The sequence below is a fragment of the Periplaneta americana genome, chromosome 4, assembly GCF_040183065.1.
Source record: "Periplaneta americana isolate PAMFEO1 chromosome 4, P.americana_PAMFEO1_priV1, whole genome shotgun sequence".
In the NCBI taxonomy this organism is placed as follows: domain Eukaryota; kingdom Metazoa; phylum Arthropoda; class Insecta; order Blattodea; family Blattidae; genus Periplaneta; species Periplaneta americana.
In genome coordinates, this window is record NC_091120.1 from 206,938,518 (window position 1) to 206,964,661 (window position 26,144).

General features: G+C 38.1%; 1 protein-coding gene across 3 annotated transcripts in view; it reads left to right on the forward strand.

Annotated features, from left to right (window-relative positions):
• The first annotated feature begins 6,716 nt into the window (after positions 1-6,716).
• Positions 6,717-26,144, forward strand: part of LOC138698728 (NEDD4-binding protein 2-like) — a 36,673-nt gene continuing 17,245 nt past the window's right edge. Inside the window, exons 1-4 of one of the 3 annotated variants that reach the window (XM_069824943.1) lie at positions 6,717-6,841; positions 19,464-19,620; positions 20,599-21,178; positions 23,105-26,126. In XM_069824943.1, the coding sequence (XP_069681044.1) occupies positions 6,808-6,841; positions 19,464-19,620; positions 20,599-21,178; positions 23,105-26,126 (3,793 nt within the window). In that variant the 5' untranslated portion in view covers positions 6,717-6,807. Of the gene's footprint in view, positions 6,842-9,865; positions 9,895-11,962; positions 12,672-19,463; positions 19,621-20,598; positions 21,179-23,104; positions 26,127-26,144 lie in introns of those variants that run through there. The other 2 variants (XM_069824944.1, XM_069824942.1) reach the window with 2 other exon arrangements.

Below are 26,144 nucleotides of genomic sequence, written 5' to 3' on the forward strand. Positions count from 1 at the left end.
CAATATTTGAGAGACTGAGTCATAAAGAGAATTCCATCGAGTTCGGCAAGGAAACTTTGATGAATATTTCAAGACATCTGATATAATTTCTGAGGATTTGGGTCTCCTAGACGCATTCCAAAATGCTGACCATTTAGCAAGTGTTGGGTGATGGATCCTTGATGTTGTTGGAGATTTCTTTATGGCATTAAGGGTATCAGTTGTGGCAAGAAAACTAGCAGATCTGAAATGGATAGGCAAATAACACAAAAGTTCATTCGTCAAATCCAAATCCAAAACTTGAAGGACAAGAAGAAAAAAAAGTATTTTAAGTATTTGAAATACAAACTACATCAATTTTATGTATTTAAATACAAAATACTTTCGAAAATTCTTACAAATTACAAAATACAAATGTATTTCAAATACTGCCTAGCTCTGCATGTAGCAAACTTTAATTAATGCAGAAACTACCTGTGGACTCCACCCTCAAGTCCGTGTGATTCAGCAAGTTTCATTGCACCTGTTTTGAGGGTTTGCATTACTCTCTTTGGAACTTAAAACAGGTCGCTGGTTGTTAAGAAAGCTTGGCGACTCTCTCTAGCTCAACATATATCAAGGATAAGAAGAAAAAACAGGGAATGTGCCGCTTTTGCGACTTCATGGTGACGATCCAATCACAAAGAATTTAAATGTGGAAATGTCTGTATAAGATAATGTTCACTGGATAAACGTCAGGAATGTCACAGGTGTTAAAACTTTATTATCTCAATACTACTGTTTTGTGACATTTCCTGGTTTTTTATTCTTCATATTCTAACATCAGTAAGTAGTAAAGTAATATCACAAATTCCGATAGACACAGATTTGGTTGTACATGGAATATACTTCGTCTCTAGAACTGTGATTATAATCTTCATAAATTTATTTTATAGGCAGACAATATTAACATATAATTAAGCAGTGGATTAAAACACATTTTCTGGTGCATTCCCAATGGCACAAGACATTGCTGGAAGGTACGCCATTGCCACAAACAATTTCCTTAATTAGCCCCAACAAATTTCGTCTCTCATTTCATAAGCGTTTATAAAAGTTGGATATTTTATGTATTAAAGGTATAGTTTCTACATTTTTTCCGTAATAGTACTACTCTATTATTATTTTTTATGCTCGACCATGCCGAAATGTAGTAATTATACACCTGGTAGCAGCCCTTTAATGCACCTCACTAAAGTACACCTATTCATTATAGTTCGGTTGTTCAGCCAATGAGAAATCACCATTGTACCATTATAAAAGCGCAAGTATCGATTATTCTCGGATATGAAATCGAAAGACAACTAGCGAAACGTCACGGAGGATGGAAATCCAATACTGTCGCAGAAGTTTATGTTCTGTTACTATAATAATTAGCGTTAATTGTAAATAATATTCAAATAAATTCAATTTGTCATCTCATTTTTCAATTCTAAATCAATTTCCAGGTTATATCAAGACTAAAGTTCATATTATTCTCTAGATTATATCAAGGTCAATGACATTCGTTCCTCGGAAAAAAAATCAATACTTTCGCGTCTGCGCACATCTCACAATTTAGAAGCTCAGTTCCGCTCCTCACTTACATAACCATAACATTAATACTTATGAATAATTTCTAGTTAGAAATATGGTCGAACATAAAAAGTCGTATGAAACTTGCCTATAATGGTAATTAAGACGCTCGTATGAAAATTATGAAACTCGCTTGCGCTTGTTTCATAAACAAACATACTCGCGTCTTAATTACTATCATTATAGGCTCGTTGCATAATGTACTGTTAATCCTAAAACTCAGTAGGAGGGCAATTGCCTACCCTACCCTACCCTTTCTAAATGACGCCTCTAAGATACAAACTTGAAATATCTCGACTACATCAAAATAAAATTAAATATAGGTAATGCTTAGTAAAAGAATGGATGGCTGGAAGAACGTGGTATCACAGTCTAGTATATACAGTCGCGAAGCTCAATACGTAGTAAATATGCGAACATTAGATAGTTGCTCACCACTAGGATCGCTAATATCACCTCATTACAGGCAATGCAAAATAGTACCGGCACAGTCTATTGTTTCTAGCACCCTCAAAACTCAAGCTTCGTGACTGTATATAGTAGACTGTGGTGGTATGTCGCTTTTTCGTATGCTTACAGGAGGAGTATTTGTTCTCGGTCATACGGACACCAGTGGAGCTGCTTTTAAATTTACATACCACGTTATTCCACTCAAGACTATTCATATGTTAATTTTCAGGAACTGCAGCTAACGAAATTTCATACAAGACAAGTATTAGTCTGCCACCACATCATGGGAACTGTTTTTGCTAATACGGAGTCATACTTATTTAAAAAACTTAAATGGCTGTTTCTGTTATCTTTACGTGTAGGTGGAGATGAACTGATAGGCCGCAGCCCGCAATTCATCAAGATTATCATCAGTTTTGAATATCAAAGGATATGTTATTAGTAAAAACCTGATACTCGGTGCAGTAAACAGGGAATCTTGGAGATTTGTAGACCGTGGAGCTATTATAATATATTCCAAAAATCGTAGGTATACAATACAGGGACATAGTTTACCTCAACTTTTATTGTACCTGAGTTTTTGAATGTAGGCTACTTCGCTCCCACCCCTTCTACTAACGAAGTTCCAACTGTCCTCCACACAGAACCAAGGCCGCAGTACTGAGTTAGTGAGTATAGTAGGCCTACGTTTCAGAAATATTTTCGCGTTTTCCAGTGACGAAAACTTCCAATATTGAATCATATTTTCGCACAGGTACTGTCGTCCGTTTGCCTACGTCGCATCCCGATTTCCCCCACCTGCTTCTGCTCGCACCATTGTAAAGACTAGTGGCTGGACTTTCTTAGCTCTTTTCTGAAAACATTAATTTCAGTTAGGAATTAATTGGACGTCTACGTAATATTATGCAACTGTTTAAAATAACTTAAATAAAAGCGCCTCGTTAAGTAATTAACTGTCACGTGATCCCCCCCCCCCACTTTCTACGATCCTGCGACATAACCACTTGGACGGACAGTAGATAGCATGTCTGAGTAATTTTATCTGTGCGGGTCGGGCAGAAATGAAGACTGAATTTACAGTACGTAAGGTACTCTTTTATAGAGTAGGTACAGAATTATTTCAATATGAGTTACTAAGTATGAAGGACGAAATTGGTAATTGGAATTAGATGCAATAGTCTATACTCTATAGTGCGATAATATGCACAAAAGATCTGAAGCCTGTATCGAAATGAACGGCCACCATTTTCAAAAATGTGTTTAAATATCCATATTATGATTATTTTTCAATTTAACTTCTTTCTCTATATTGTACGCTAATGTGCTGTAGACAGTATAATATGCATTGCATAATGAATACGTTCGCATGGATAACTCAGTTCGTGAATAAAAACACTTATTGTTAATACTGTACTGTATTTTGATTAAACAAAACCCAATGAAAATTATCAAACTCAAAATCGCGATATTTCCTAGTTTAGGTAAATGGATGAACTACTTATCTTCCCTCCTATACCTAGTAAAGTGATTTGTTTGTATTTTACGCCAGTAGCCTACCATCGAACTCCAGTCGTGGAAGGAGGTAGCAAACTGTGTTTCCGGGTCTCAATCATTAATCCAAAAGTATAGCCAGGTTAATATTAAAAATGTTAGTAAAAATAAAATGATGTCCCTGTATAAATCAAGGTGATTCGAAACCAAAGATTACTAAAATGTTACTTTCGTCCACTGGGCCGTGCCTCAGCGCTATTATCTACTGTAGTTCTGGGAACAGGATTTAGCTCCTGATCGCGATCAGGACGGTGACACACTATATAGCTTCCATTATAAACTTAAAATGTTGATGCGAACAGATTATGTTAACGCGTAAAATTCTCTTCACATTACAATAACACAGTTTTGTAATTATTTCTGCAACATATTATGCAACAAGAAGTAAACGGAACTTATGGACACATTACACTAAATAAAACTTAGCAATGATACGCAATAAAGTTATAATATAATATTTCACTGAGCTCCGTACACTGAAATAGAAAACCCGAACATACATTACGGCCTGGTCCAGATCGAAAAGGCATTGACTGTGCCGTATTTCGCTTTGTTGTGAAAAGTTGTGTAAACTGTGAAATGTTCGTTATCGGTTGTAATAACTGTAAATGGCTAAAATACAATAATCTGAATAATAATATGCGGCAAGGAGACGTTTGTGGTACTATAAATATTGGGTGAATGTAGAGTATCCAACGCCCACTGAATGAATATTTCACTTTTATCACTGCCAATGTTGCGCTATAATCGTATATGCAAGGTAGGCTATAACAAAAACCTAAACTAACCAAACCTAACCTGTCAAAGAAGCAAGTTATACTAAATATGTGTAAAATTGGCCTATGTCTCTATAGTGGGCGGGACATAAGTAACATTGGCCGAATAGTGTAAGAAAAATAGGTCAGATTTATCCTTCTTACGAAAAATCCAGGAAGGTGAGTTTATAAAATATAATATATACTTTATGAAAATAATATATAAACCTTATGTATTTCACATTTCAATACTGGAAGGAAGGTGTTAATTTTTTCAAAAGAATTCGATATAGTGATGGGTCGTTCGCGAACGAACTGACTCTTTTGAACGACTCTCTTCTTCGAGCTAGTAACGAGCTAGCTTGCTCGTTGAGAGCCATTTGAGAGCTGGTCGTTCGCGAGGCACTTCCAGCTCCTTCAGCTCGCGACTCTCAACCAGCTCACAGCTCGTCTAACGACTCCCGCTCTCGAATAACCAATGGCATTCAATGCATGATCACGTGACATCTGCAATTACTTTGTGAAACAGAGCAGTGTATATTGGAGAGTACCGCATTCTTTTGATCCGACAAATGCCGACGCGGCGGCCATATTTACTCCTGCGGAGACTCAGTACACCGTAAGACTTGCATAGGAACACAGGTTTCTAGTGTGATTTTCCATCGTTATCATGAAGAATGCCGTGTTGTTGTGCAGTTAATCAATGTGTAATCAATTGCTGTTGTACTGAATTAGCATTACAGCTTATTGTCTATGCGGGTGACATGAATATATTAGGAGAAAATACACAAACTATTAGGGAAAACACGGGAACTTTACTGAAGCAAGTAATGTGGTTGTGAAACTTAAACTCTCACTTTGAGGAACAGAGATTAAGAGTGCTTGAGAATAAGGTTCTTAGGAAAATATTTGTGGCTAAGAGGGATGAAGTTACAGGAGAATGGAGAAAGTTACACAACGCGGAACAGCACGCATTGTATTCTTCACCTGACATAATTAGGAAGATTAAATCCAGACGTTTGAGATGAGCAGGGCATGTAGCACGTATGGACGAATCCAGAAATCCATATAGAGTATTGTTGGGAAGCCGGAGGGAAAAAAATCTTTGGGGAAGTTTGCGATTCTGAACAATTAGTTGAGTTTCTAGGTATAGATGTAAGTAAACCCGAAACAGAAAGGTCTAGTGAAGATGAATCTGAGCAAAAGAAATTGATATAGGCTAAATTTTAATTTAACTGAAAATGGAAATATTGACTTGAGTGAACAACAAGCTCTTTACTATTTGTTGGGATCAGTATTGTTCAAAATAAAACAAAATAAGTTATATAATATTTGTGAAAACTTTATTTCATATCTAATAACTGACAACAGGGATGAATCTATAGATTTTATTAGCATATTAGTGACTCTCAAGTCGTACATGGAAATGTCACGTATACCTTATAAATTCGTGTTTGATATAATTCTAAATGCAGAAAAATGTGAAACGTTGGTAGAAAATATACTGACACTAAAGGATTTGAAGTCTTTATTCATTAACACTTCAACTCATAAGTTCTCAATTCGTTATAATATATTGGAAAAAGTCTTGTCACTATTTTATAACTAGAATATATTTATTGTTAAGAAAATTGTCTGTTATAGCAAATGCACGACAACAATTTGCTAAATGTGGCGGTCGAAATGTTGGTGTGAGAATTGCATTAGAAAATTGTTGATGTTATCCTTATTGAAATGGACATAACATAAATAATAAAGTGTTATCTCCCATGAGTCATTTCGCTATGACAATAATGTTTATTAATCCTTGTCTCCTGTGTTCAATAAACTACAACAACATGTATGACATCGCCTTTAATTACCAATGTTCTAGCATTACTGCTTATGCTTCTGTGTCGAGCAAGGAGTAAATATGGCTGCCGCCGTCGAGAATACGGTACTCTCTAATATACACTGCTCTGTTGTGAAAGACAGAGAAGCGCCATATACCAGTAGCGGACGGATGTGGAACTAATATTACGCGGCTTTCTATCAGCTGATATGTGTGTAGAAAAATATACATATAACATTGTAAAACGTTTATGTTGCAAGCTTTGTTTTGTCATCTATTTTGTTTAACATAATGCGATTGTCCCTGTTATCCTTCTGATTCCTAATGTCATACATTACACTATTATTGACAGTTTCGATGTTACGCAACCAGCTCTTTGAACGATGTCGTTCGCGAGCTGTCTAGCCTCTCGTGAACGAACAAGCTGGCAGCCAGCTCATGAACGAACTGACTCTTTTGAACGACTCTCTCTTGGGAGCGCGAGCCAACGAGCTAGCTCGCGCCTAAAAGCCGGTTGGACCCATCACTAATTCGATATCGAAAGTACAATACATTTTATCGTCTGCTGAGGAAAGGTTCTGTGATGAGGCGATAGTAGCGATCCTGGTGGTTAGCAACTATCTATGAATGCATATTTCAACTGTCTATGTTTGCATATTTAGTAAGTATTGAGCTTCGCGATTGTATATACTAGACTGTGGTATCTGATGGAACGGTAGTATTTTGGAACAGGTACGTATTAGTATGTAATGTAACAGTGTTATTTTGGAACATGCACGTACGACTAGTAATATAACAGGACGCTAATGAACACAACTTCCCTGTATGCCATGTGATTCGTTATGATGTCATAGTGAGCCGAGATGTGAATTTGTGGAAAAGAAATGTTTTCTAATGCCAAATTGAATTCGTAGGTCAGGTTTGTTCGAAGCAGCAAATGTAATGCAATTTTAAATTATTTGTAAATTTTATTGGTCACGAAATCGAAGTGGATCCCAATGATAAATAAAACCTAACCTATTCTTTCTCTTCTGCTCAGCTCAGATTTACAATAGTGTTCAATTTATACAAAAATTAGTAAATGAAAGCTCTAATCATTCGATCGTACTAAAATTCATATTAATACCGTCATGAAGAGTAATAATCTCATTGTAATGAAATACGACAATTTACCCTTGTACTTTTGTAAATAAAAAACTTCGACAATAGTCGTGTTTCAACAGAATTTAGTTTAATTTCAAGAATTGGTAATGAAACTAAAATTGTAAAATATTTCTAAATAAAACATAACCTATATATTGTCACCTCGCTTGAAAAAATTCACAATGTAGTTACTACACTCTAATACAGGTATTATGCGAATAATTGTTTGATAGAATCCTATACTCAGGTACATTAGTTTCAAGATAATGTGTACATTTTTTTAACGAAGGTTTTCATATCTTTACTATTTATATTTCACTTTAGATTCCAACATTTCTTTCAGTGCGACGAAAAAATTCCCAATTCTGCTTTCAAACAGTGGCGCCCACCCAATAATTTATCATTATACTTACGATATTTACTTAACTTACACCTCAAATGTTTGAGCCCACCCAGTGTTTCCTGAAAGTGCCAGACATGTTCCGTTGTAAACAGCAAGTACAGCGTTATTTTGAAACGTAGTATTCCAAGGTGCAGCTCCAAGCAAGGAACTGTTCCAAAATAACCGTTACGTTATTTTTTCCCCACCTCTGCTAGCTTGTAGTGATGAGATAAACTGCTCTTTTGTGATCACTGTTCGACCTGTGATTGCTCATTTATGATCACGGTGTTCTTATAGACAGTGATAAACAGTGATTGAACTTATTCGAGGTGAACACTGAACGGTTCATTCTTTCCCGCTCACTGCGATGTTTCAGTGCTCTCTCGATATTTCGCACATGGTAGATGAGGGCGAGAAAATGAGGTTATGTATTTGTACTTCACAGAAGTCAAGTGTAAGCACAATACTGAGATGTAAATACAGGCGTTTCATCATTTTAAAAACAGATTAAAGATTTAAAAGCCAGTATTTATTTATTTACTTATTCATTTATCTGATTATTTATTCATTCCTTTAATCTAATGCTATAGAGAAACTGAACATTTTTCGTCTGGCTAACCAGTATAATGATTTCCATTTGATGTCCACTATTCCCGAAGTGAAATATTATAAGGGGGAAAAAAATGGAAAATTAGTAATTTTGACATTGTGTGTATGTGTGTGTGTGTGAATTCACACATCACTCAGGAGATGAATGAAACATTGTTATTTTTAAATCATTGTCATATTTGGTAAAATTTTGTTATTATTGTAATTTTACTGGTTGATTAGTGTAGGCAATTTATAACGTCACTGCTTAAAATAATGGAATCAATTAAGCAATGTAAAAACCTGCCAGATTTTCGGCTGTCTGCTGACAATAATATATTTCCCGGGTTTAAGAAATTGAAATCTGCCAGGATCAGCCTGAAATCTACTGAGTTGGCTACACGTGAATGTATTGTTAAAATCGGGCGCTCACAGTTCGCGGGCGTAGTCGTTCCCAGTGTTGACACTAGGTAGCATAAGCATAGCAGCGCAACGCACGCAGTGAGCAAAGAACACGAACTGTTCAGCTGGTGAGCAGTTTAGCTCTCGAACTGTGATCATGTTTAAAGAGCTGTTTAATCACAGGTGTGATCGTGATTTTTCGATCACCGTGATAAAATCACAGGTCAGTGATTTTCTGCTCATCATTACTAGAGAGGTTAAACTATAAAACATCTTTGCTATTATAGAGATGAGCTTAAACGATATTTTCAAGTATCTGTGACAATTAAATATCTGTGACTTTTATCGGTGATTTTGTCACATCGATATTTTATATCGATACGTAGCATGAATTACACCGATATTTTGTCACACCGATCAAAATTAGCAGGAAATATTGAAGAGCAGTGAAATATGAATACGATTTCTCTATACACACCACTCATCAGTGATTTATATGGGAAAATGCAACAAAGAAATTATGTACATGTACCATTAACAAATAAATACTTACCTAACTGAACAATAACATGTCAAAAGTTAACCTCATGTACCAAGAGGCTATATTATAGATATTGTACCAGTTGATCATTTTTAAATGTAGTTGGGTATGGAGAAATTGAGGTTATATGATTATCCTAATCGTTTTAAAAATTGATCCTTTTTATTGTATATAATGTTATGGATAAATTATTTTAAGTCGTGCATTAACATTATAATATTGAGTCATAGAATCAAAATTAATGAAACATAAGTATTCGGAAAAACATTGGAAAATAATTACAAAACAAAACAGTTGTTCAGACAGGATTTTACATAAGATTAAGTACTGGTAACCAATGGTGTTATTTAAATCGTGTAATAACTATATAATTTGTAATAAGATGGAGAAACTACCGCCCGATTGCAGTTATTGTATCATGCGCAGGCGCAAACCTAAGACGTAGAGTAGAAAATATCAGTCACAGAGTACTGAATACGGAGCAGATTTCGATAGCGATATTTTGTCACAGATAATTCGCGTCATCAGTCACAGGTTTATCTGTGACAAAAAAATACCTGTGACAAAATATAGGTTTGTGAAATATCGGCCATCTCTAATCACTACTAGCTTGTACTCTTGTAGCAACTTGCAAAGAGATCTTGTGGATAGTGTGCACGTATGGTTTGTTTAAATTAATAGCTAATTAAGTTAGGTATCGAATTTGAGATTAATATAACTTTCAAACCCCACATTTTAACGATTACTAGTTGTGCTTACAAGTCACTTGGATTTGTAATTCGAAATTATTCAGGCAACCACTTATTTTTAGGTTAGGCTAACACCTGGTTAGAAGCAAATGGAATATGCTACATACTATAATTATTTCGAATCCTTGTTGCAAAACCAACGTTCATTGTATCGAGTTGATACAGTATAAATCGCTTAGGTTCCTATACTATAAGGTATTCAAAATACTCTGTTCATTCCAGTTCCCAACTAGATTATTGAGATGAATTTTTGATTTCCTTACGCTCAATGACACAAAAACGACTCGATATTTCTTAGAAAAATATGAACAAAAATAATACTGATTTCGTTGAAATACTCAAACTAATTCCAGTTTTTAACCTTCTAAATATACATAAGAGCCGTTCAGAGCAGAAGTGGTGTAAGTCAATTTTGACTTACACCACTTTTGCTCTGAACGACTCATATAAACTAGGCTAATGATTCGGTCGTTATTATACAAATTTAAATGACATGAATATATATTTTGCCTGTAAATGTATATACGAAGAACAGAAAGATTGAGAGAGAGAGAAAAAAAAACAAAGAGAAAGTAGGAATTGTATTTTGTACATTATTTATTTGAGCCGTTCAGAGCAAAAGTGGTGTAAGTCAATTTTGACTTACACCACTTCTGCTCTGAACGGCTCACACACACACACACACACACACACACACACACACATATATATATATATATAAGAAATTTAGTGTTTAATATCTCTAGATCGAGACAAATATAAAAACTTTTCCCTTGTTTTGGCCCTGCAATTTATTATCGATTCATTAAATTTCTGATTTTTGAATCATAAGAAGCAACATCTCTTTCATTCATTTTTGAATTCTTTTATTTCTGTTGTAAATGAATTGCACACCGATATATTAGTAGCCGACCTATTTTATAACTGCAGTCAATGTGAATCATTATCAATAATTATAAATTAAATTTATGTGAAGAAGTTGCTTTGATGAGTATCTAGCCTGTGTACTTTCCCATAAGCCATAATAAATAAACAAAAATAAATATATAGACCCTATTTTTAGAAGTGCATGAGATATACCTACGAACTTCCGTGGAATATACGGCCCGAGAAAACTTCAATAATAATAATAATAATAATAATAATAATAATAATAATAATAATAATAATAATAATAATAATAATAAAAATTAAACAAGAGGCAATTATTTCAGAAACTTGCTACGAAACTTTAGGAACAAGGTGTCCAAAACAATTTTTAGTAGTAGGTTCCGTGGCGTCGTGGTCTAAGGCATCCTGCTTAGGACTCGCGTTACGGAAATTTTCTCATGAAATTTCGGCCAGCATCGTGATGCGATAGGTAGCGAAATCCGGTTACGCAAACTAACTCATCGTCCTAACCACACGATACCTCCATTCTGGTTAGATGATCGTCTATCTCTGCTTCGGCATGTGGCCGTGAGGCCAGCAGCCGGCTGGTCGGTCTTAGCCCTTCGTGGGCTGTAGCGCCACGGATTATTATTATGAAGTGAAGATGATAATGCCGGTGAAATGAGTCCGAGGTCCAACACCGATAGTTACCCAGCATTTGCTCATATTTAGTTGAGGGAAAACCCCGGAAAAATCCTCAACCAGACAACTTGCCCCGACCTGGTTTCGCGGCCAGACCCGCTAGCCAAAACATTAATGTAGAAGTGGTTCCAAAAAAATCGTGTATACGTGATCAGGGCTTTAATAATAGTAAGAAGAAATGCGCACAAGTGTGCAAGAGTTGATTTGTTGTTATTCTTTGCTGTATTCGCTAATTGACTTGGTTATGTTCTTGAATTTTATTATATGATAATAAGCATACAACATTTTTTACGTGTGGAACACGGTTACAAGTTCAGTGTTTCCGTGTGATCACAAATATGGCGTCAAGTTTAGAGGCTTCAAGCACTTGACTCCTGTAAACTATCCCCGTATGAATCAGACACGTTTTTATTAGTACCTGTTTATTTTTATTTAGGTTGTGGGAAAGATCTCAGTTGTGTGGGAAATTTTATGCTTCTTTGTGGGAAAATCAAGGTGGAGTTCCTGGCAACACTGTCTGTGAGAGATGTTGGCACCCTACTGTTATTATAACTAAGTGATAAAGTGATAAAGTCATTATCAGTAGGGGAATAACTATTGATAACCCAAGTTATCTATAGGCACAAGAGGGATAGATTTTATTGCTGTAATGGTAGAATTCGGTTCTAAGATACATTTTCTTTTAATTAATGTTGTTACATAAGATGAGTTGGGACGAATGAGTTTTAGTGATGTTTTATGAGCAAAATAAAGTACAGGTTATTTCATAATAAAATGCTAAGTATTTCATTTATGGCTTTGTGTGAACGATTACCGCCGTTTATAAGACGTAGTTAGCACCAGAAGTACTGCCATAATTCATAAAACATAGCAAATTACCGTGTTGGATTTTGAAAGTATCTGGTGATAATGGCAAGCAATCACAAGCCCTCCCAGCAAGGGTGGATTGCAAAGGGTGGCGGAGCTTGGAAGAAAAACTCGAATTCGTATCAATCGAATTCAAACATTAACTCTAAGAAGCGACAGGAAGTTCTTCACCAACTGGAAGACATGTTTATTGATGCTCTTGATTTGGATATCATACAGTCAGTAGCACACAATTGTGAATTCAATTGTAAGTATATATGGGCTGTTTTGAAGAATTTTAGGCAAATGCTCGGCACATCACTGTCACTAAGTAGCAACGCCATTATTATAATTTTGGTCCACGGAAATTACTCGTTCCGTCTTATAGTATTCCACGGCATTGGTAATATGTACTTAAACCGTTTTAGCACAAGTTTGGTCCACAGTAGTGTATTGTGTTGTATTTTTAGTTAAACGAAATTACTAGTCATTTACAAAAACACTCATATTTTTTATAGGAAAACGCGTTAACTTTTAGTGCATATTAGTGAACATTTAGGTCAATTCCACTGTGACGGGTGTTACTTTCAGAAAGAGATTCTTCGAAATTTAACTGGAATACAATAATTAATAAAATATTTTTATTAGTTTTTTTGTACTCCAATGAATCTCCACTTCTTGCTTATCAGACACAACTAATTGTTTTTTTTTCTAACCATTATTTGTCGGGTGATATAAGTGAAATAAACAATGTGACGGGTGTAACATGAAAAAGACATGCATAAATTAATGATACAGTTTAACTGATAACTCTGTGAAGTTCACAGTTTGAATTAATTGTGTTACCTATTTTCAGTGAGAGGAAAGTTCAAGGAATCGAGTGATATAATGGATGTAATTAAAATATTGAGCATTGCACTTACAATTTAATTAATCTTATGTGATGGGTGTTACTTGTCTGAAGAAATTTCACTTTTTTTTTTTTGTTCAAATCATAGAACATACATTTTCTGTAGTTCACTACATAGACTTAAGAGTACTGGTAGCCTAATATCAACGGTATACATATATTTTCAAAGTGTGCAATTTTTTTAAGTTAACTTTCACTTAGTAAATTACAAATATGATGTTGACAGGTGCAAAATTGTACTTCTGACGCTGTAAAGTAAATTAATACAAATATTTAATAGAAACAATAAAAAATACAGCCATAAAATCAAAATAGTGTGGCTGGAAAAACAGATTCGCTTTTGATATTAAACTGTTGTTCCTAACATAAATTTACTTTCAGTATATATGCTCACTTCAACAAATGATAAATATAAATTTATATTTCTCACAATGGAATTTAATAAATTTGACTAAAACTGTAATTACAAAACAAAATGCAACACCTTAAGCAGCATCATACTCAGAGCTGTCTCAATTTTTACTATTTGGACAGCTTTTCCTAGTGACTGGAATTTCGTACACAGGTGAATCACTGAAGACACTAGTGTTTATTAATGCAGCTTTTCTTGCCCTTTAGTTTCAAACTTTCAGTTTTGTTTTCTTACTGTGAGCAGTAAGTTCTTTTCTTGATAGCTTCTTTGTTCTCCTAAGCTTTTCCTCTCTCTCTCCTTCTGCAAGTAGTCTTCATATCTGTGTTGGTTGGGTAAAAGGAGATTTCATAAAATGAGCTTGGTGATAAATGAAAATTAAACTTGGAACTCTTACTGAAAATATTTTTCTACACAAAACACATCAACTGCTAGTATTCTTTTCATTTTTGCAAACTCACTTGTATAATTTAACTTGTGTGTTCATCTGGGGAACAAAATTACATCTGCACAAAAAATTACTTATCCCCCTTTACTCGAACACCACAGAATTTTATCTTTATTTAATTTTCTTCGCCTACGGCATGCAGGTTGCCTCTCAGCTGCTGATTTCCCCATTCTGCAGTTAAATATATACGGTATCCAGCTATCTCAAAACGTTAAAATAATTAATTGCATGGTTAACATGCAGCTTCGTGTTTCCTAAAAATGCAGCAGCTTAATCCACATTTATTTTTAGGTTATGCTAGTGGTTAATATCTTCAGTAATTCATTCCTTGTTAAGTAAGCAAGAAATAATGTTACAGAATAGAAAAGTACTATGATTAACTAAAATAGAACATAAGTACATTTACCTTTGTAGCCTATAATTTTTATGTAAATCAGAACTTTCGACCAAACATTCAGCTTAATGTAAATTTGGCGGGAAATCTTTCAGTCAAGCTTTTGGAGGAAACAGTTATTGACGACTGTTGATAACTTAAACTTCAGATTTACCAACATTTGAAACCTATTTAATAATGTGTTGTGGGAACTACCTGCAATAAATCAAAATACAGAATTCCTGTGTTCTCTGTGCTCTAATTTTGTAACACTCGTCACATTAAAACACTTATTATTTTTAGTTTTAAAAAAATTTAAAAAATATTGTACTTTTGGCATTATATTTCGACTTAGCTATCAAAAATTGGTGCCTTCAGGACAAAAATTGAGAGCAAGAGAGTAGCTTTAAGCATATTCTGTGACGGGTGTTACATAAAAACAGTTACTTTTAAAATAGCAAATTTTTAAACTCACTGACATTCATAAAAGTAAACTGGTACTGATTTTAAAGTCTTCTCTTTCCGTTAATAGAATTACAACAGAGAACAGCCTGGTTTATTAATTTTAAGTCATGGTTTGGCAACAAACTGCCAAAGTAAATGTGACAGATCAAAAGTACACACTAAAAATATTCACTTCGGATGTATGTAAAACAAAGATGAATTAAACAAATCGAACTTTTCTGCTAATTTCTAAAAATATGAACTTTCCTGAAGAAAATTATATAAAGAACATATAATGAACACGAAATTTAATTTTAACTTCAATGTCCAACCTATCGTGGAATTGACCTTAAGGCTCTTCTTCCGCTAACCACATGTGTATAGTATTTAATTCATAGTTCACATAGCTTATAACAAATTTTATTAGCTTACATGGTCGACTTAATATCGTCACCTGAATGCAAGAACTAGGTAACTTAACTCGAAATTTGCGTTTTTTAGTTATCTCTGTTATAGCATAGCAAAAATCGCGCAGAATGTAATGTAAGCACTAGGTAACTGATCGAACGATACCAGTGACATCTCTTTTGCAATGTAAAAAAAATAGGTAAAAGAAAACGAGACATATTCCTTTGCGCAAATAATTAAGTAAATAGGCAATATTGAGTTACCTAGTTCTTGCATTCAGGTGACGGTATAGAGTAGCGGTAATTTTCCAGAAACGTTATACTATAGACACATTCCTTTTTTTTTTTTGTTTCATTGGCTTCTCTGAGGTGTATATACTGATAAAGCACGTAGTATTAGTTTGCAGTCACACATACTGTACTTCCAACAATATAGGCTAATCGTTTGATATTCTAACACACTGTTGTAGCGTTCCCACTGCCCTACTTGTTACCCATATAACACTCGAGAGGTCCAGGGCGCAATAGTAAGCGAAACAGGCCATTTCGTCCTGGACTTCTCGCATGTTATCTTGGTAATTAGTAGAGGGAGAAGGTAGATGCGCCTTCTTAGTGTAGTTCCTTTGGAAAAGGTAATTATTTACATTACCTATATCGCAATTGTTGACGTGCAAGTGTTGCATCATTTACGCAGTGCATTGTTTCGTGACTGTCGTCGTTTAACTAACACAACATGGCCGCTTCTAACCTAACCTAACCTAACCTAACCTAACTTCCGGAGAGTGAGCTAGTTGGAAACTACACAGTAAGAAGTGGAGCAATAATAGATAGTAAATAAATACTGAGATAGGTACTGCACAGGTGTCTGGTAGTTGAGACAGCCTCGTTAAATAACCAACTAACTTAACTTAAAATAAAAATAATACACAGCTGTCATGTGTGATATTTGTTGAGAGAATATGATAACTGGCTATGCATAATAATAGTTGTAGGCCTATGCAAAGAAGTCGAGATGTTTAAGTTGATTTAAAAAAATATGTAGTTTATAAGTATAAACGTAAAAGATAGACTGTGTACAAGCACCAGACATTAAGTACTTATATCTTTAACATCCTGATCGGAATACTGGTATTATCAATATGAATTTTCCTAAATACAGAATAATTTATCATATTTTACAGAATATTGTTGTTAGTTAATTTCAAGCTACTTTCACACCTTATTTAAATTTTTTTCTTTCTCTCTTTTCTATTTTGTTTCAGTTTTTAATAAGAGTATGTTTTCTTTTCCATGTTTAGCTTTATAAATTATATCAATTGTCAGTCTTGAACATTGTAATTGGGCTTTCCCTGTTATGTGCAACAACAAATAAATAAAAAACATGAAACCTGTGTTGTATGTAAACAGAACAACTTTGAAATGTTAAACGGTTAATATAGCGTGCTTCTGCTGGAATTAGTATGACTGTAGCATTCAGGATCTTATCAAGTGGATGCAATGTACAAAGAAATGTGAACAATCAGTATGATGGGAGTGTACTGAAGTCGTTCTTCTCTGCCTCAACAATGTTTTTTAAGGTTTCCTCCGTCTTTGACTGTTGTCCACTGGAATTCGTGGGAAATGCTACTAGCTACGAATTGTTCATGTGTTGTGAATAACACTGCTAACTGATTTCTTGTACATCTATCTCGTTTCGTAGTCAGTACTCTGTATCTCGCTATTGCTTTTAAAATACTTTTTTTTGTCACTTCAATCCTCACGGATGTTAGGAGGAGATCAGAGCATTGTTTAGCACAGGGTGGTGTACATTTTGAACACTTACTATGAAAAGTGTACGTACATAAACAACATACAACATTTGTCAGAAAATACCATTTTTGTTGCTTTGTGAGTGAACAATAAAAGTTAGAAAAAAAAGTTTGAGTAAAAGTTGTTTTTTTTTTTTTTAAGTAGTTTCCAATGACACCTTCAGTGACCCATGTTCCATTTTGAAATTTCGAAGTTGACCACAGGTACCCCTACTTCTGGTTTGATACGGGAAATGGTACTACCACCAATCGATTCTTTACATAGGTTTTGGTTACAAAATTTTTTTTTATGAACAACCAGTATCATGTAGTTTTCGAGAAAAAAGGCTGATACGAGTGGTCTGAAACACCCGATATATATATATGTAGTCGAACAGTTATTTGTATATGATAGCTAAGACACTTAACGTAACAGGAAAATCCATGGAAACAATCAACTGTAGTGAAATATATGTAATTTTGTTTTAAAGTTCAAGGGGAGGGGTTCAAACCCAGTAACTCCCCCTTGCGTACGCCCCTGTAACAGACCTACTTGAAAGACTTTATGTATTGCATACTATCAGTAGTTCACGGTCAGATACGAATTGTAATAAATTGGAGTTTTGTTTATACTGTATTGTACACAAACGAAGAAAAATGTAATTTATTTATATTTGTTATTTTGTGAATCCGTACACTTTCTTCTTCCATATCCAATGGAATGCACTGAAAATAAATACCGAATGATGTGTTTGTAACTGTACGTACAACTGCTGCAGCAGATAGCTAGGGGCAGTGAGAGAGCACTAGGGAACCAGCTGCTTAGATAATGTGCGCAGACAGTGCCTTCCCTCAGCTGGCAAGCCTCTTGTTTTGTTTCTTGTCGTGCCACAAAGGAAGATTGTGTCACACATATATTGCTAAACTAGCCGTACCCGTGCGCTCCGCTGCACCTGTTAGAAATAAATATAAAGTAATTACATAATTAAAATAGGACGTTTGATCCAGGGAACAAATTCTACAACAGCTCAAGATAATCTGCTTGGCTCATTACCCAATTTTTTTTGCATTGCATTTATTGCATATATATTTTATGCATTTTAACACAATTCAATTGAGCATAGTTAAAATTTGAATTATAAAATAATGGATTGCTAAGCTAACGTACTATTACTGCATACTAAATCAATACACTCTCGTTGTTCGTTAATTCTCTGAGATTAAAATGAGTGTACATAAATATTATTTTAAGAAATACAGAAAACGAATGTACAAAATAGCCTATCAAATTTTCTGTGCATAAGAAGCTATTTTAATCTTACCTGTCCTCGATTTACTCAGACGTTACTGTAATAACATTATAGCATTATGTCCATCTAGATAAACTACACTTTCCAGTGGTGAAATAATAATTAATTATACAAATCGGTTAATTTAGCTTCTGATATTACTTCATACAAACACAGAAACATTCTCTGTAGGCTATGTTTAATAGCTTTCGATTGTTGATGTTCAAGGCCCCTGTTTCGATTGTTGTTGAAGGCACCTTATAGACGAAGTCATTTGTTCTTAATTCATTGCACCATCTTAGATGGCGTTATTTTAATTTTAAAACTCATTTATCTCATTAAATATCAGTCCTATCAAAATTTTGTAAAGAATAAAACTTATCGGAAATCATTTTTAAAGAAACTTTTGTTATGTAACATTTTTCACAAAAATCAATAATAAGCGAGACATTTCGATTTATTTAATTCAGGCCCCCTTACAACCACCTTTTTAAATAAAGTATTTTGAATGCCATATAGCCTAAAATCTAAGTTACAACGAACTTAATTTATATTCCAATTTTCATATAAATCGGTTCAGCCATTATCGCGTGAAAAGGTAACAAACATACAGACAGACATACAAACAAAAATTTCAAAAATGCGATTTTCGGTTTCAGGGTGGTTAATTATATATGTTAGGACCAATTATTTTTGGAAAATTGAAAATTACCAGAAAAATTTCGGCTACAGATTTATTATTAGTATAGATTGAACAATGAGAATTTTGTGGTGATACGTATCGAACAGATTTTGTGTAAGTAAGCTTATATTGGATTTGCGATGTTGGATTGGATTGCCTTGGCTTAGAGCTTAGCCATGAGGGACATGACGATTCTCTTCGTGCACGCATAAATGGTTCCATTCAGGAGAGACTGCGAATTTTAAGGAAATGTGGGTTAATATGAAAGTAGCCTCTTGCATTGCTGAACATTTGCCTTGGCTTGATTGCAGTACATGCTTCCATAGACGCGCTGACGATGCTGTCTGCAGACGTGGAGATCTGCAGGCCGTGGGATGCCCCTCGCACCAGGAAGGCCGATGGTGCAGCACCTCCGAGGAAGACCAAGTCTCCTAGTCACACCAGTTTCCTTGCAAATTCGGCACATGGGTGTGTACTGGTCCACAGCTGTGTAGATTAAAATCGTCATGTTGGTATTGAGGCACAAGTGTAAAGCATTGTTGTGCAGCCAGGACAGAAAATATCGTATCTAGTTAGACTTCACTGTGCATGAGACACTGTTATGAATGGGCTAGTCCATAACCTCGTAGTTGATACAGCGTCGTTAAATAACCAACTAAAAAAAATCTATTTGTTAGAGGTGTTTGCTTTTCATGAGAAGACATTGCAGTATTGGTGTGCTAAAATAAACATTGTATATTAGATTAACTTAATTAAAAAAAATAGAGTGCAAATGTCACACCCGTAACCAAAAGTAGGATGGTTCATGGAAGATCACCTCGTACAGAGGAGTGCACGGCAATTTGAAATTTTCTTAACCACTGAAGAGTAAGTAGTAAATTAATATCATTGCAAAGATGCTCTCTAGTGACCAAGGACATAGTACTAATGTTAGAAGTGTGAAGCATATGTTGTTTACACATAATTTAAAATAAGCCTTTAAAATGTACAAAAATATAGTAATAAATTGTGTAAAAATAGGAAGTTTGCTTACCCGGAACATCAATTATTGAAGATAGTGAACCTCAATGTGGAGCATACTCTATGGATGTACAATATAGAGTAAATAGAGGAATAATTGTTTATGCATGTTTTATTGTTATTTGAGATTGCAGCATAAATAAATTTTATTGGCCGAGAACTATATTTATTTCTGGAATGGTTTTTTATTGATAGTATGAGTTGTTTGAATGCAGTACTTAAAGTCCCTGGAAAATTACGACTATTCCCTGAGCAATGGTCAGCCATGTGCCATCACTGTCGGACCGTGATATAATTGTGTGTTAAGAGCCGAGAAACTTATTACAATGAATTCGTTGAATGAAATTACAGAATTTTAGAGCTGAAATAAATTTGAAGCAAAACAGATTTTAATAGGAATGTTAACTTATTTGTGTCGTCCTGCAGGCAGAGTGGAGCCATCAGAGTGTCGTACAAGACGTCTGGCGCTTGCGAGGAGTCCGACTCGGACGCCGATGTGGTGGTGGAGGATGAGCAGGAGTTTGAGCTGGTTGGTAGCTCAGCGGTGGACGGCACGCTCCCAGCATTGCAGCTGCCGTATCCTCCTGTTGTGCAATACGTGACCCCCGCCGTGACTGACCTGGCACGGGGGAAGTCGCCTCCAAAGACAAAGAAGCAGACTCCACAGTTGTCATCTGCACAGATGGTGCAGAAGAAACCGGTGAAGCCGCTGTCTGTGGCGGAGCGGGTGCAGGGCCTTGTTCGGGACGGTGTCCGGGTGCTGGTGCTGATGCGGGGAGCCCCGGGCAGCGGTAAATCGTACTTGGCCACACAGCTGACCCGGCAAACCATGGGGTCCAAGAGCGACCCCAGCCAGCACGTGTTCAGCACGGACGACTTCTTCCTGCTGCTGGGGCGCTTTGTGCCCCACATGCTGACGGAGGCTCACAGCTGGAACCGCGAGCGTGTTGCCTCCGCTGCGACTCGCTTCTGGAGCCCCATCTTCGTGGACAACACTAACACAGAGGTGTGCATGCTAGGTGATCGCTGATACTGTGTTTACTCGATTGTAACGCACCATCGAATATAATACACTCCAGGTCCCCCCTTCAAACACCATAACTACTTGTAGCCAAATGAGTTTGCTGCACGTATAACACGTATCCATCTCAAATTTACACAGAAAATCTGTAGGAGTGAAAGTGTGAAGAAAGAATATTTTTTTGTCTATGCATCACATTTCATTAAAATCCGAATCACTAAAATCACTTTGGTTGTCATCCTCCTAAAGCAGGCTGTCTTCACTACCAAAGCATTGGAGAGATCAGGACTTCCTTCAAATACAACACGCACCTCAGTTTTAAAAGTGACGATTTTATTAAAAAAAAGCGTCTTATAATCGAGTAAATACGGTACTCAATTTGTGCATTTAGCATTACTGGTACACAGAGGGGGCTGTAGATCACATACCTCCATATAGAGCAGAACAATAGGTTGCCTGATACAGAACTTTTCCGTTATTCAGCAACACCACAAGCAGTAAATCTGCTGTTATTTATCTGTTATTAACAAAAGAAAGTCCCGCACCGTTGCGTCGTGGTTTAAGGCATCCCGCCTAGGACTCATGTTACGGAATGCACGCTGGTTCGAGTCCTCATGGGAGAAGAAATTTTCTCATGAAATTTCGGCCAGTGTATGGGACCAGTGCCAACCCAGCATCGTGATGCACTTGGGGAGCTACGATAGGTAGCGAAATCCAGTTGCGAATACCAGCTATAACGGCTGGGGGGATCATCGTGCTAACCACACGATACTTCCATTCTGGTTGGATGATCGTCCACCGCTGCTTGGGCATGTAGGCGTGAAGCCAGCAGCTGGCTGGTCAGTCTAGGTCCTTCACGGACTGTAGCGCCATGGATTATTATTATTATTATTATTATTATTATTAACAAAAGAAGTCATATTCACGCGAAGTACTGAATAGTGCTGGCTCTTCCTTCAGCAGCCATGTCACCCGGCCTGCAACAGTAGCTTGAACCGAAGTTAGTACTGGAGGTGTTAAGGTAATCTGGTGAAAATAATTAAAACATCTTTAAAAATAATGGAAATTTCGTTGATTGCTTCAAAAATAGTTTAATGATTGATCTTGGATAATCTGTAGTTTGTGCCACTTAAGAACCAACGTACAGCGCTCAGCAGTTTTAAGACTAGCACTTATTGTGACATCCGTGTTTTTAATTATCGATCATTTTCTCAACTTCCTAATTTTCGCCACATTTTATACTTGAAGATATGCCAGTGAATGGCTCGTGTAGGAAACTAGAGCCGATTCAAAACAATAAAGACGAATTAGTCAGCACACTTTGCACTCTGCACTCACAGGTGTTCGTTATATTTTGTATTATCCACGATGATTTATCATCTCCATCATTACGTTGGGTTAATTGAGAGTCCTCTGTAGCTAATTTCTGTAGGTTTGTTCTTAGTGTGAGCAGGGTGGCAGTTTTTCTCTTCGTTGCTTCTGTCGTTACGTTGGGTTCATTTTGCACTGTTTGTAGTTTCTATAATGTCTTGTCAGTGAGTTTTACATTCGCGTTTCTGCTATACTCGGGTATAGCTTTGATCTGGCCTTACAGCTTTTATGCAGTTTATGGTGCACTTAAGACTGCAATATGGATTGCACAGAGTCCAGATTAGCTTTTGCTAGTGCACCCTCATGGGTTAGGAGAGCCATCTGTAATCTATAACTCAAAGTAGAATGATTTCTTTTTATCGAATGCTCTTAGGTTCTTTAATATATCATGAACTTGGCGTGATGTGTACTCTGAACTCCACTTTCTTTGTGGACAAATCCAGCACCCTGAGCAGGATTTGAACTTATGACACTTGGGTCCAGAGACATGCACAGTAACGACTAACCTAGACTACAGAAGCTTGAGCCTTTTTTGTGCAGGTGTGGGAGATGAAACCGTATGCAGAAATTGCAGTGAAGAACGGTTACGTGCTGGAGCTCTTGGAACCGTCGACTCCGTGGCGCTACAAGGAGGACCAGCTGCAGAAGAAGAACGTGCACAGGGTGCCACGATCACAGATCGCAAACATGCTGGTGCGCTTCGAGAGGAACCTGACAGGCAAGAAGCTGCTGGCCAAGCTGGGCTACAAGTACGCGGCAGGCTGCAAGCCCCCCCAGCCCGCAGCCAACTCCCCCCCCCAGCAGCAGCAGCAGCAGCAGCAGCAGCCGAAGGTGAAGACCAAGAGGGTGCGTCAGCGCAGGAAGGCGAAGCAGGCACAGGCCAACAGGCTGATGGACAGCCTGTCTCTTTTCCTGGCTAAGAAGACGCTGGAAGAGGGGCGAGGCTTGGACCCAGATGTGGCAAATTGTCGACTCAACAGCGGAATCACCATCAGTGATGCCCTACTGGAGGACGCCCCTGCGGAGAGCTCGTCTGCTGAAGACAGCAATGGAGGAGAGGGAGAGGGTTGCGAGGACAGCAGCAGTGAGGAAGAGGAGGCGAAGGAGGAGGAAGCAGCCCCCCAGTGCTGGGAGTATATTCTGGTGACAGAAGACTCGCAGTGGGTGTACCAGAAGCACCACCCCGATGAAGAGGGCCTGCTCATCGACCTGACAGATGCCCAGCCTGAGCAGCAGCAGAATCCTGCACCGAGTGCCCCGGCACGCACGTTCACGCTTGAGGAGATTGATGAGTGGCTCTGCGGAGACATTAAGCCAGGAGTTCCCATCGAGACGGGCACGGAGGCTGCCACGTGGATGGAGAGCGGTGGAGTATCACTTATTCAAGACATTAGCAGCAGAGTATCACTTCCTCAACCAACAGAGGAAGTGGTGCCCGTCTGCTCTAATGGAGTTTTACTTCCTCAGTCCACAGACGAAGTGGAGAAAGCCAGAAACAGGGAAATGCCACTTTCTCAAGCAACAGATAGTGAAATGTTGCTTTTTCACACTGTGGAAGAAACGGTGGAGGTCAGTGAAACCACAGGGGAAGAAGTGCAAGGAGCTGGGTGCGGAGTGGAGTTGAAGGAGGACAGCCCACTCACCGAGTTGCTGACAGCTGAAGATGAAGTGTATCACAGTGCAGTCAGTTCTGAGGCAGAGCCTGATTCTAACAAGGAACCGAACACATCTGTGGGTACGCAGCCTGATTCGTCTGCTAAGGGTACGGGTACATTGTCTGTTGCTATGAATAAGGAGCCTGAATCATCTGATAAAGCCAGTAATGTATCTGATAAGGGAACTGGTATATTTTGCATGGATCGTACAGCATCTGATAATAATCCCATTTCATTGGATAAGGAGCCTGATTTATCTGATACAGTCAACATTGAAGCTGATAAGGATACTGCTACATTTTGTACGTATCGTACGCTATCTGATATAGAGTCCATTACTGTGAATAAGGAACCTGATTCATCTCATGTAATGAACAGTGTAGCTGATAAGGGTACTGGTACATTTTGCATGTATCCTGCAACTTCTAATATCGAATCCATTGCTATGAATAAGGAGCCTGAGTCCTCTGATACAGCCAACTATGTATCTGATAAGGGAAGTGGTATGTTTTGCATGTATCCTGTATCTGATATCGAGTCTGTTGCTATGAATAAGGCACCTGATTCATCTGTTGCAGCGAGCAATGTGTCTGCTAAGGATAACGGTACATTTTGCATGGGGCCTGTAACATCTGATAATGATCCAGTTTCATTGGATAAACGTCCAATAGTCCCTTGTGCCTCCGATACATGTAAGGAGCTCGGTATGCTTAGCACACCTGATGCGTGTGATTTGAAAGACCTGTTGGGCTTGGCATCTGCCCCCACGTATGACTTGATGTCGTGGGTCCTGAAGTGCAGAGATGAGAAGGAAGGTGAATCCAGCTGGGCACAGGGGGCAGCCCCGGCACCGGAGCAGTGTGGTGTGCGAGAGCAGCGGTCTCCCCGACAGGGTTATCGCAGACCACAGCAACCAAGTGAGGTACTGGTGCCATCACGAGAGACAGAGGTCTTGCCGCCCGAGCTGCAGGCCTGGGGCACGGTGCCCGAGGCCGCACAGTCTTGGGAGGCCAAGCGAGAAGAGCCCGGAGTGCCGGCACCAGCAGGGGGCAGCACGGAGGAGCCACAGCCGCAGAGATCCATGTTCGCCGGTGCGCCGACATTGCTCACGCCTGACAACTTTGTGCAGATGTCCAGAAGGAGCGTGGCCATCGGCACAGAGGAGGCAGACTTCTCTGCCATGCTGCAGTCAGAGCCTGCGGCAGGTGTGCGGGTTGTGATGGCAAGGAACCGAAGCATCTGCGAGGGCGTGATGCCACTGAGCGTGCTGGACCGACCGATTCCCGGCACACTCATGTTGGACAAGAGCTCCATGACAGAAGAGGACGACGACCTGGCCGCTGCCATGCTGGTGTCCGCTCAGGAGAAGAGGCGAGAGTTCAGCCAGCTGGCCGCCATGTTCAGCACTGTGCCCGAGGAGGACCTTCGCGAGCTCTTCGACAAGTGCCACGGCAACCTGCACTGGGCCATCGACCTGTTGCTGGAGTCCAAGCTGGAGCAGTTCCCAGCCACAGAGCCGACTCCAACTGCAGTACCCACATCCATGCCAACCTCAGTACCCACATCCATCACAGAACCCATGCCGACCTCAGTACCCATACCATCCACAGTACCCACAGAACCCATACCAATCGTAGTACCCACATCCACCACAGAACTCATACCAACTGTAGAACTCACAGAACAGACAGAGATCCCGGCAGACCCTCAGCACCTGAGGAGGTTTATGGAGGATTGCAGTGCCAACTCCCCGAAGCATGAGCCACCGCAGGAAATTGGTGATGTGGAGGAGGTCGAGAGCATCAGCAGTGCTGAAGACGAGGAGATGCTGCAGGTGGCGCTGGACCCTGCGTTTGTATCCCAGCTTCACGAAAGGTTCGGGAACCCAGCTCTGCCCTGCCCCGAAGGTGAGGACATAGATTACT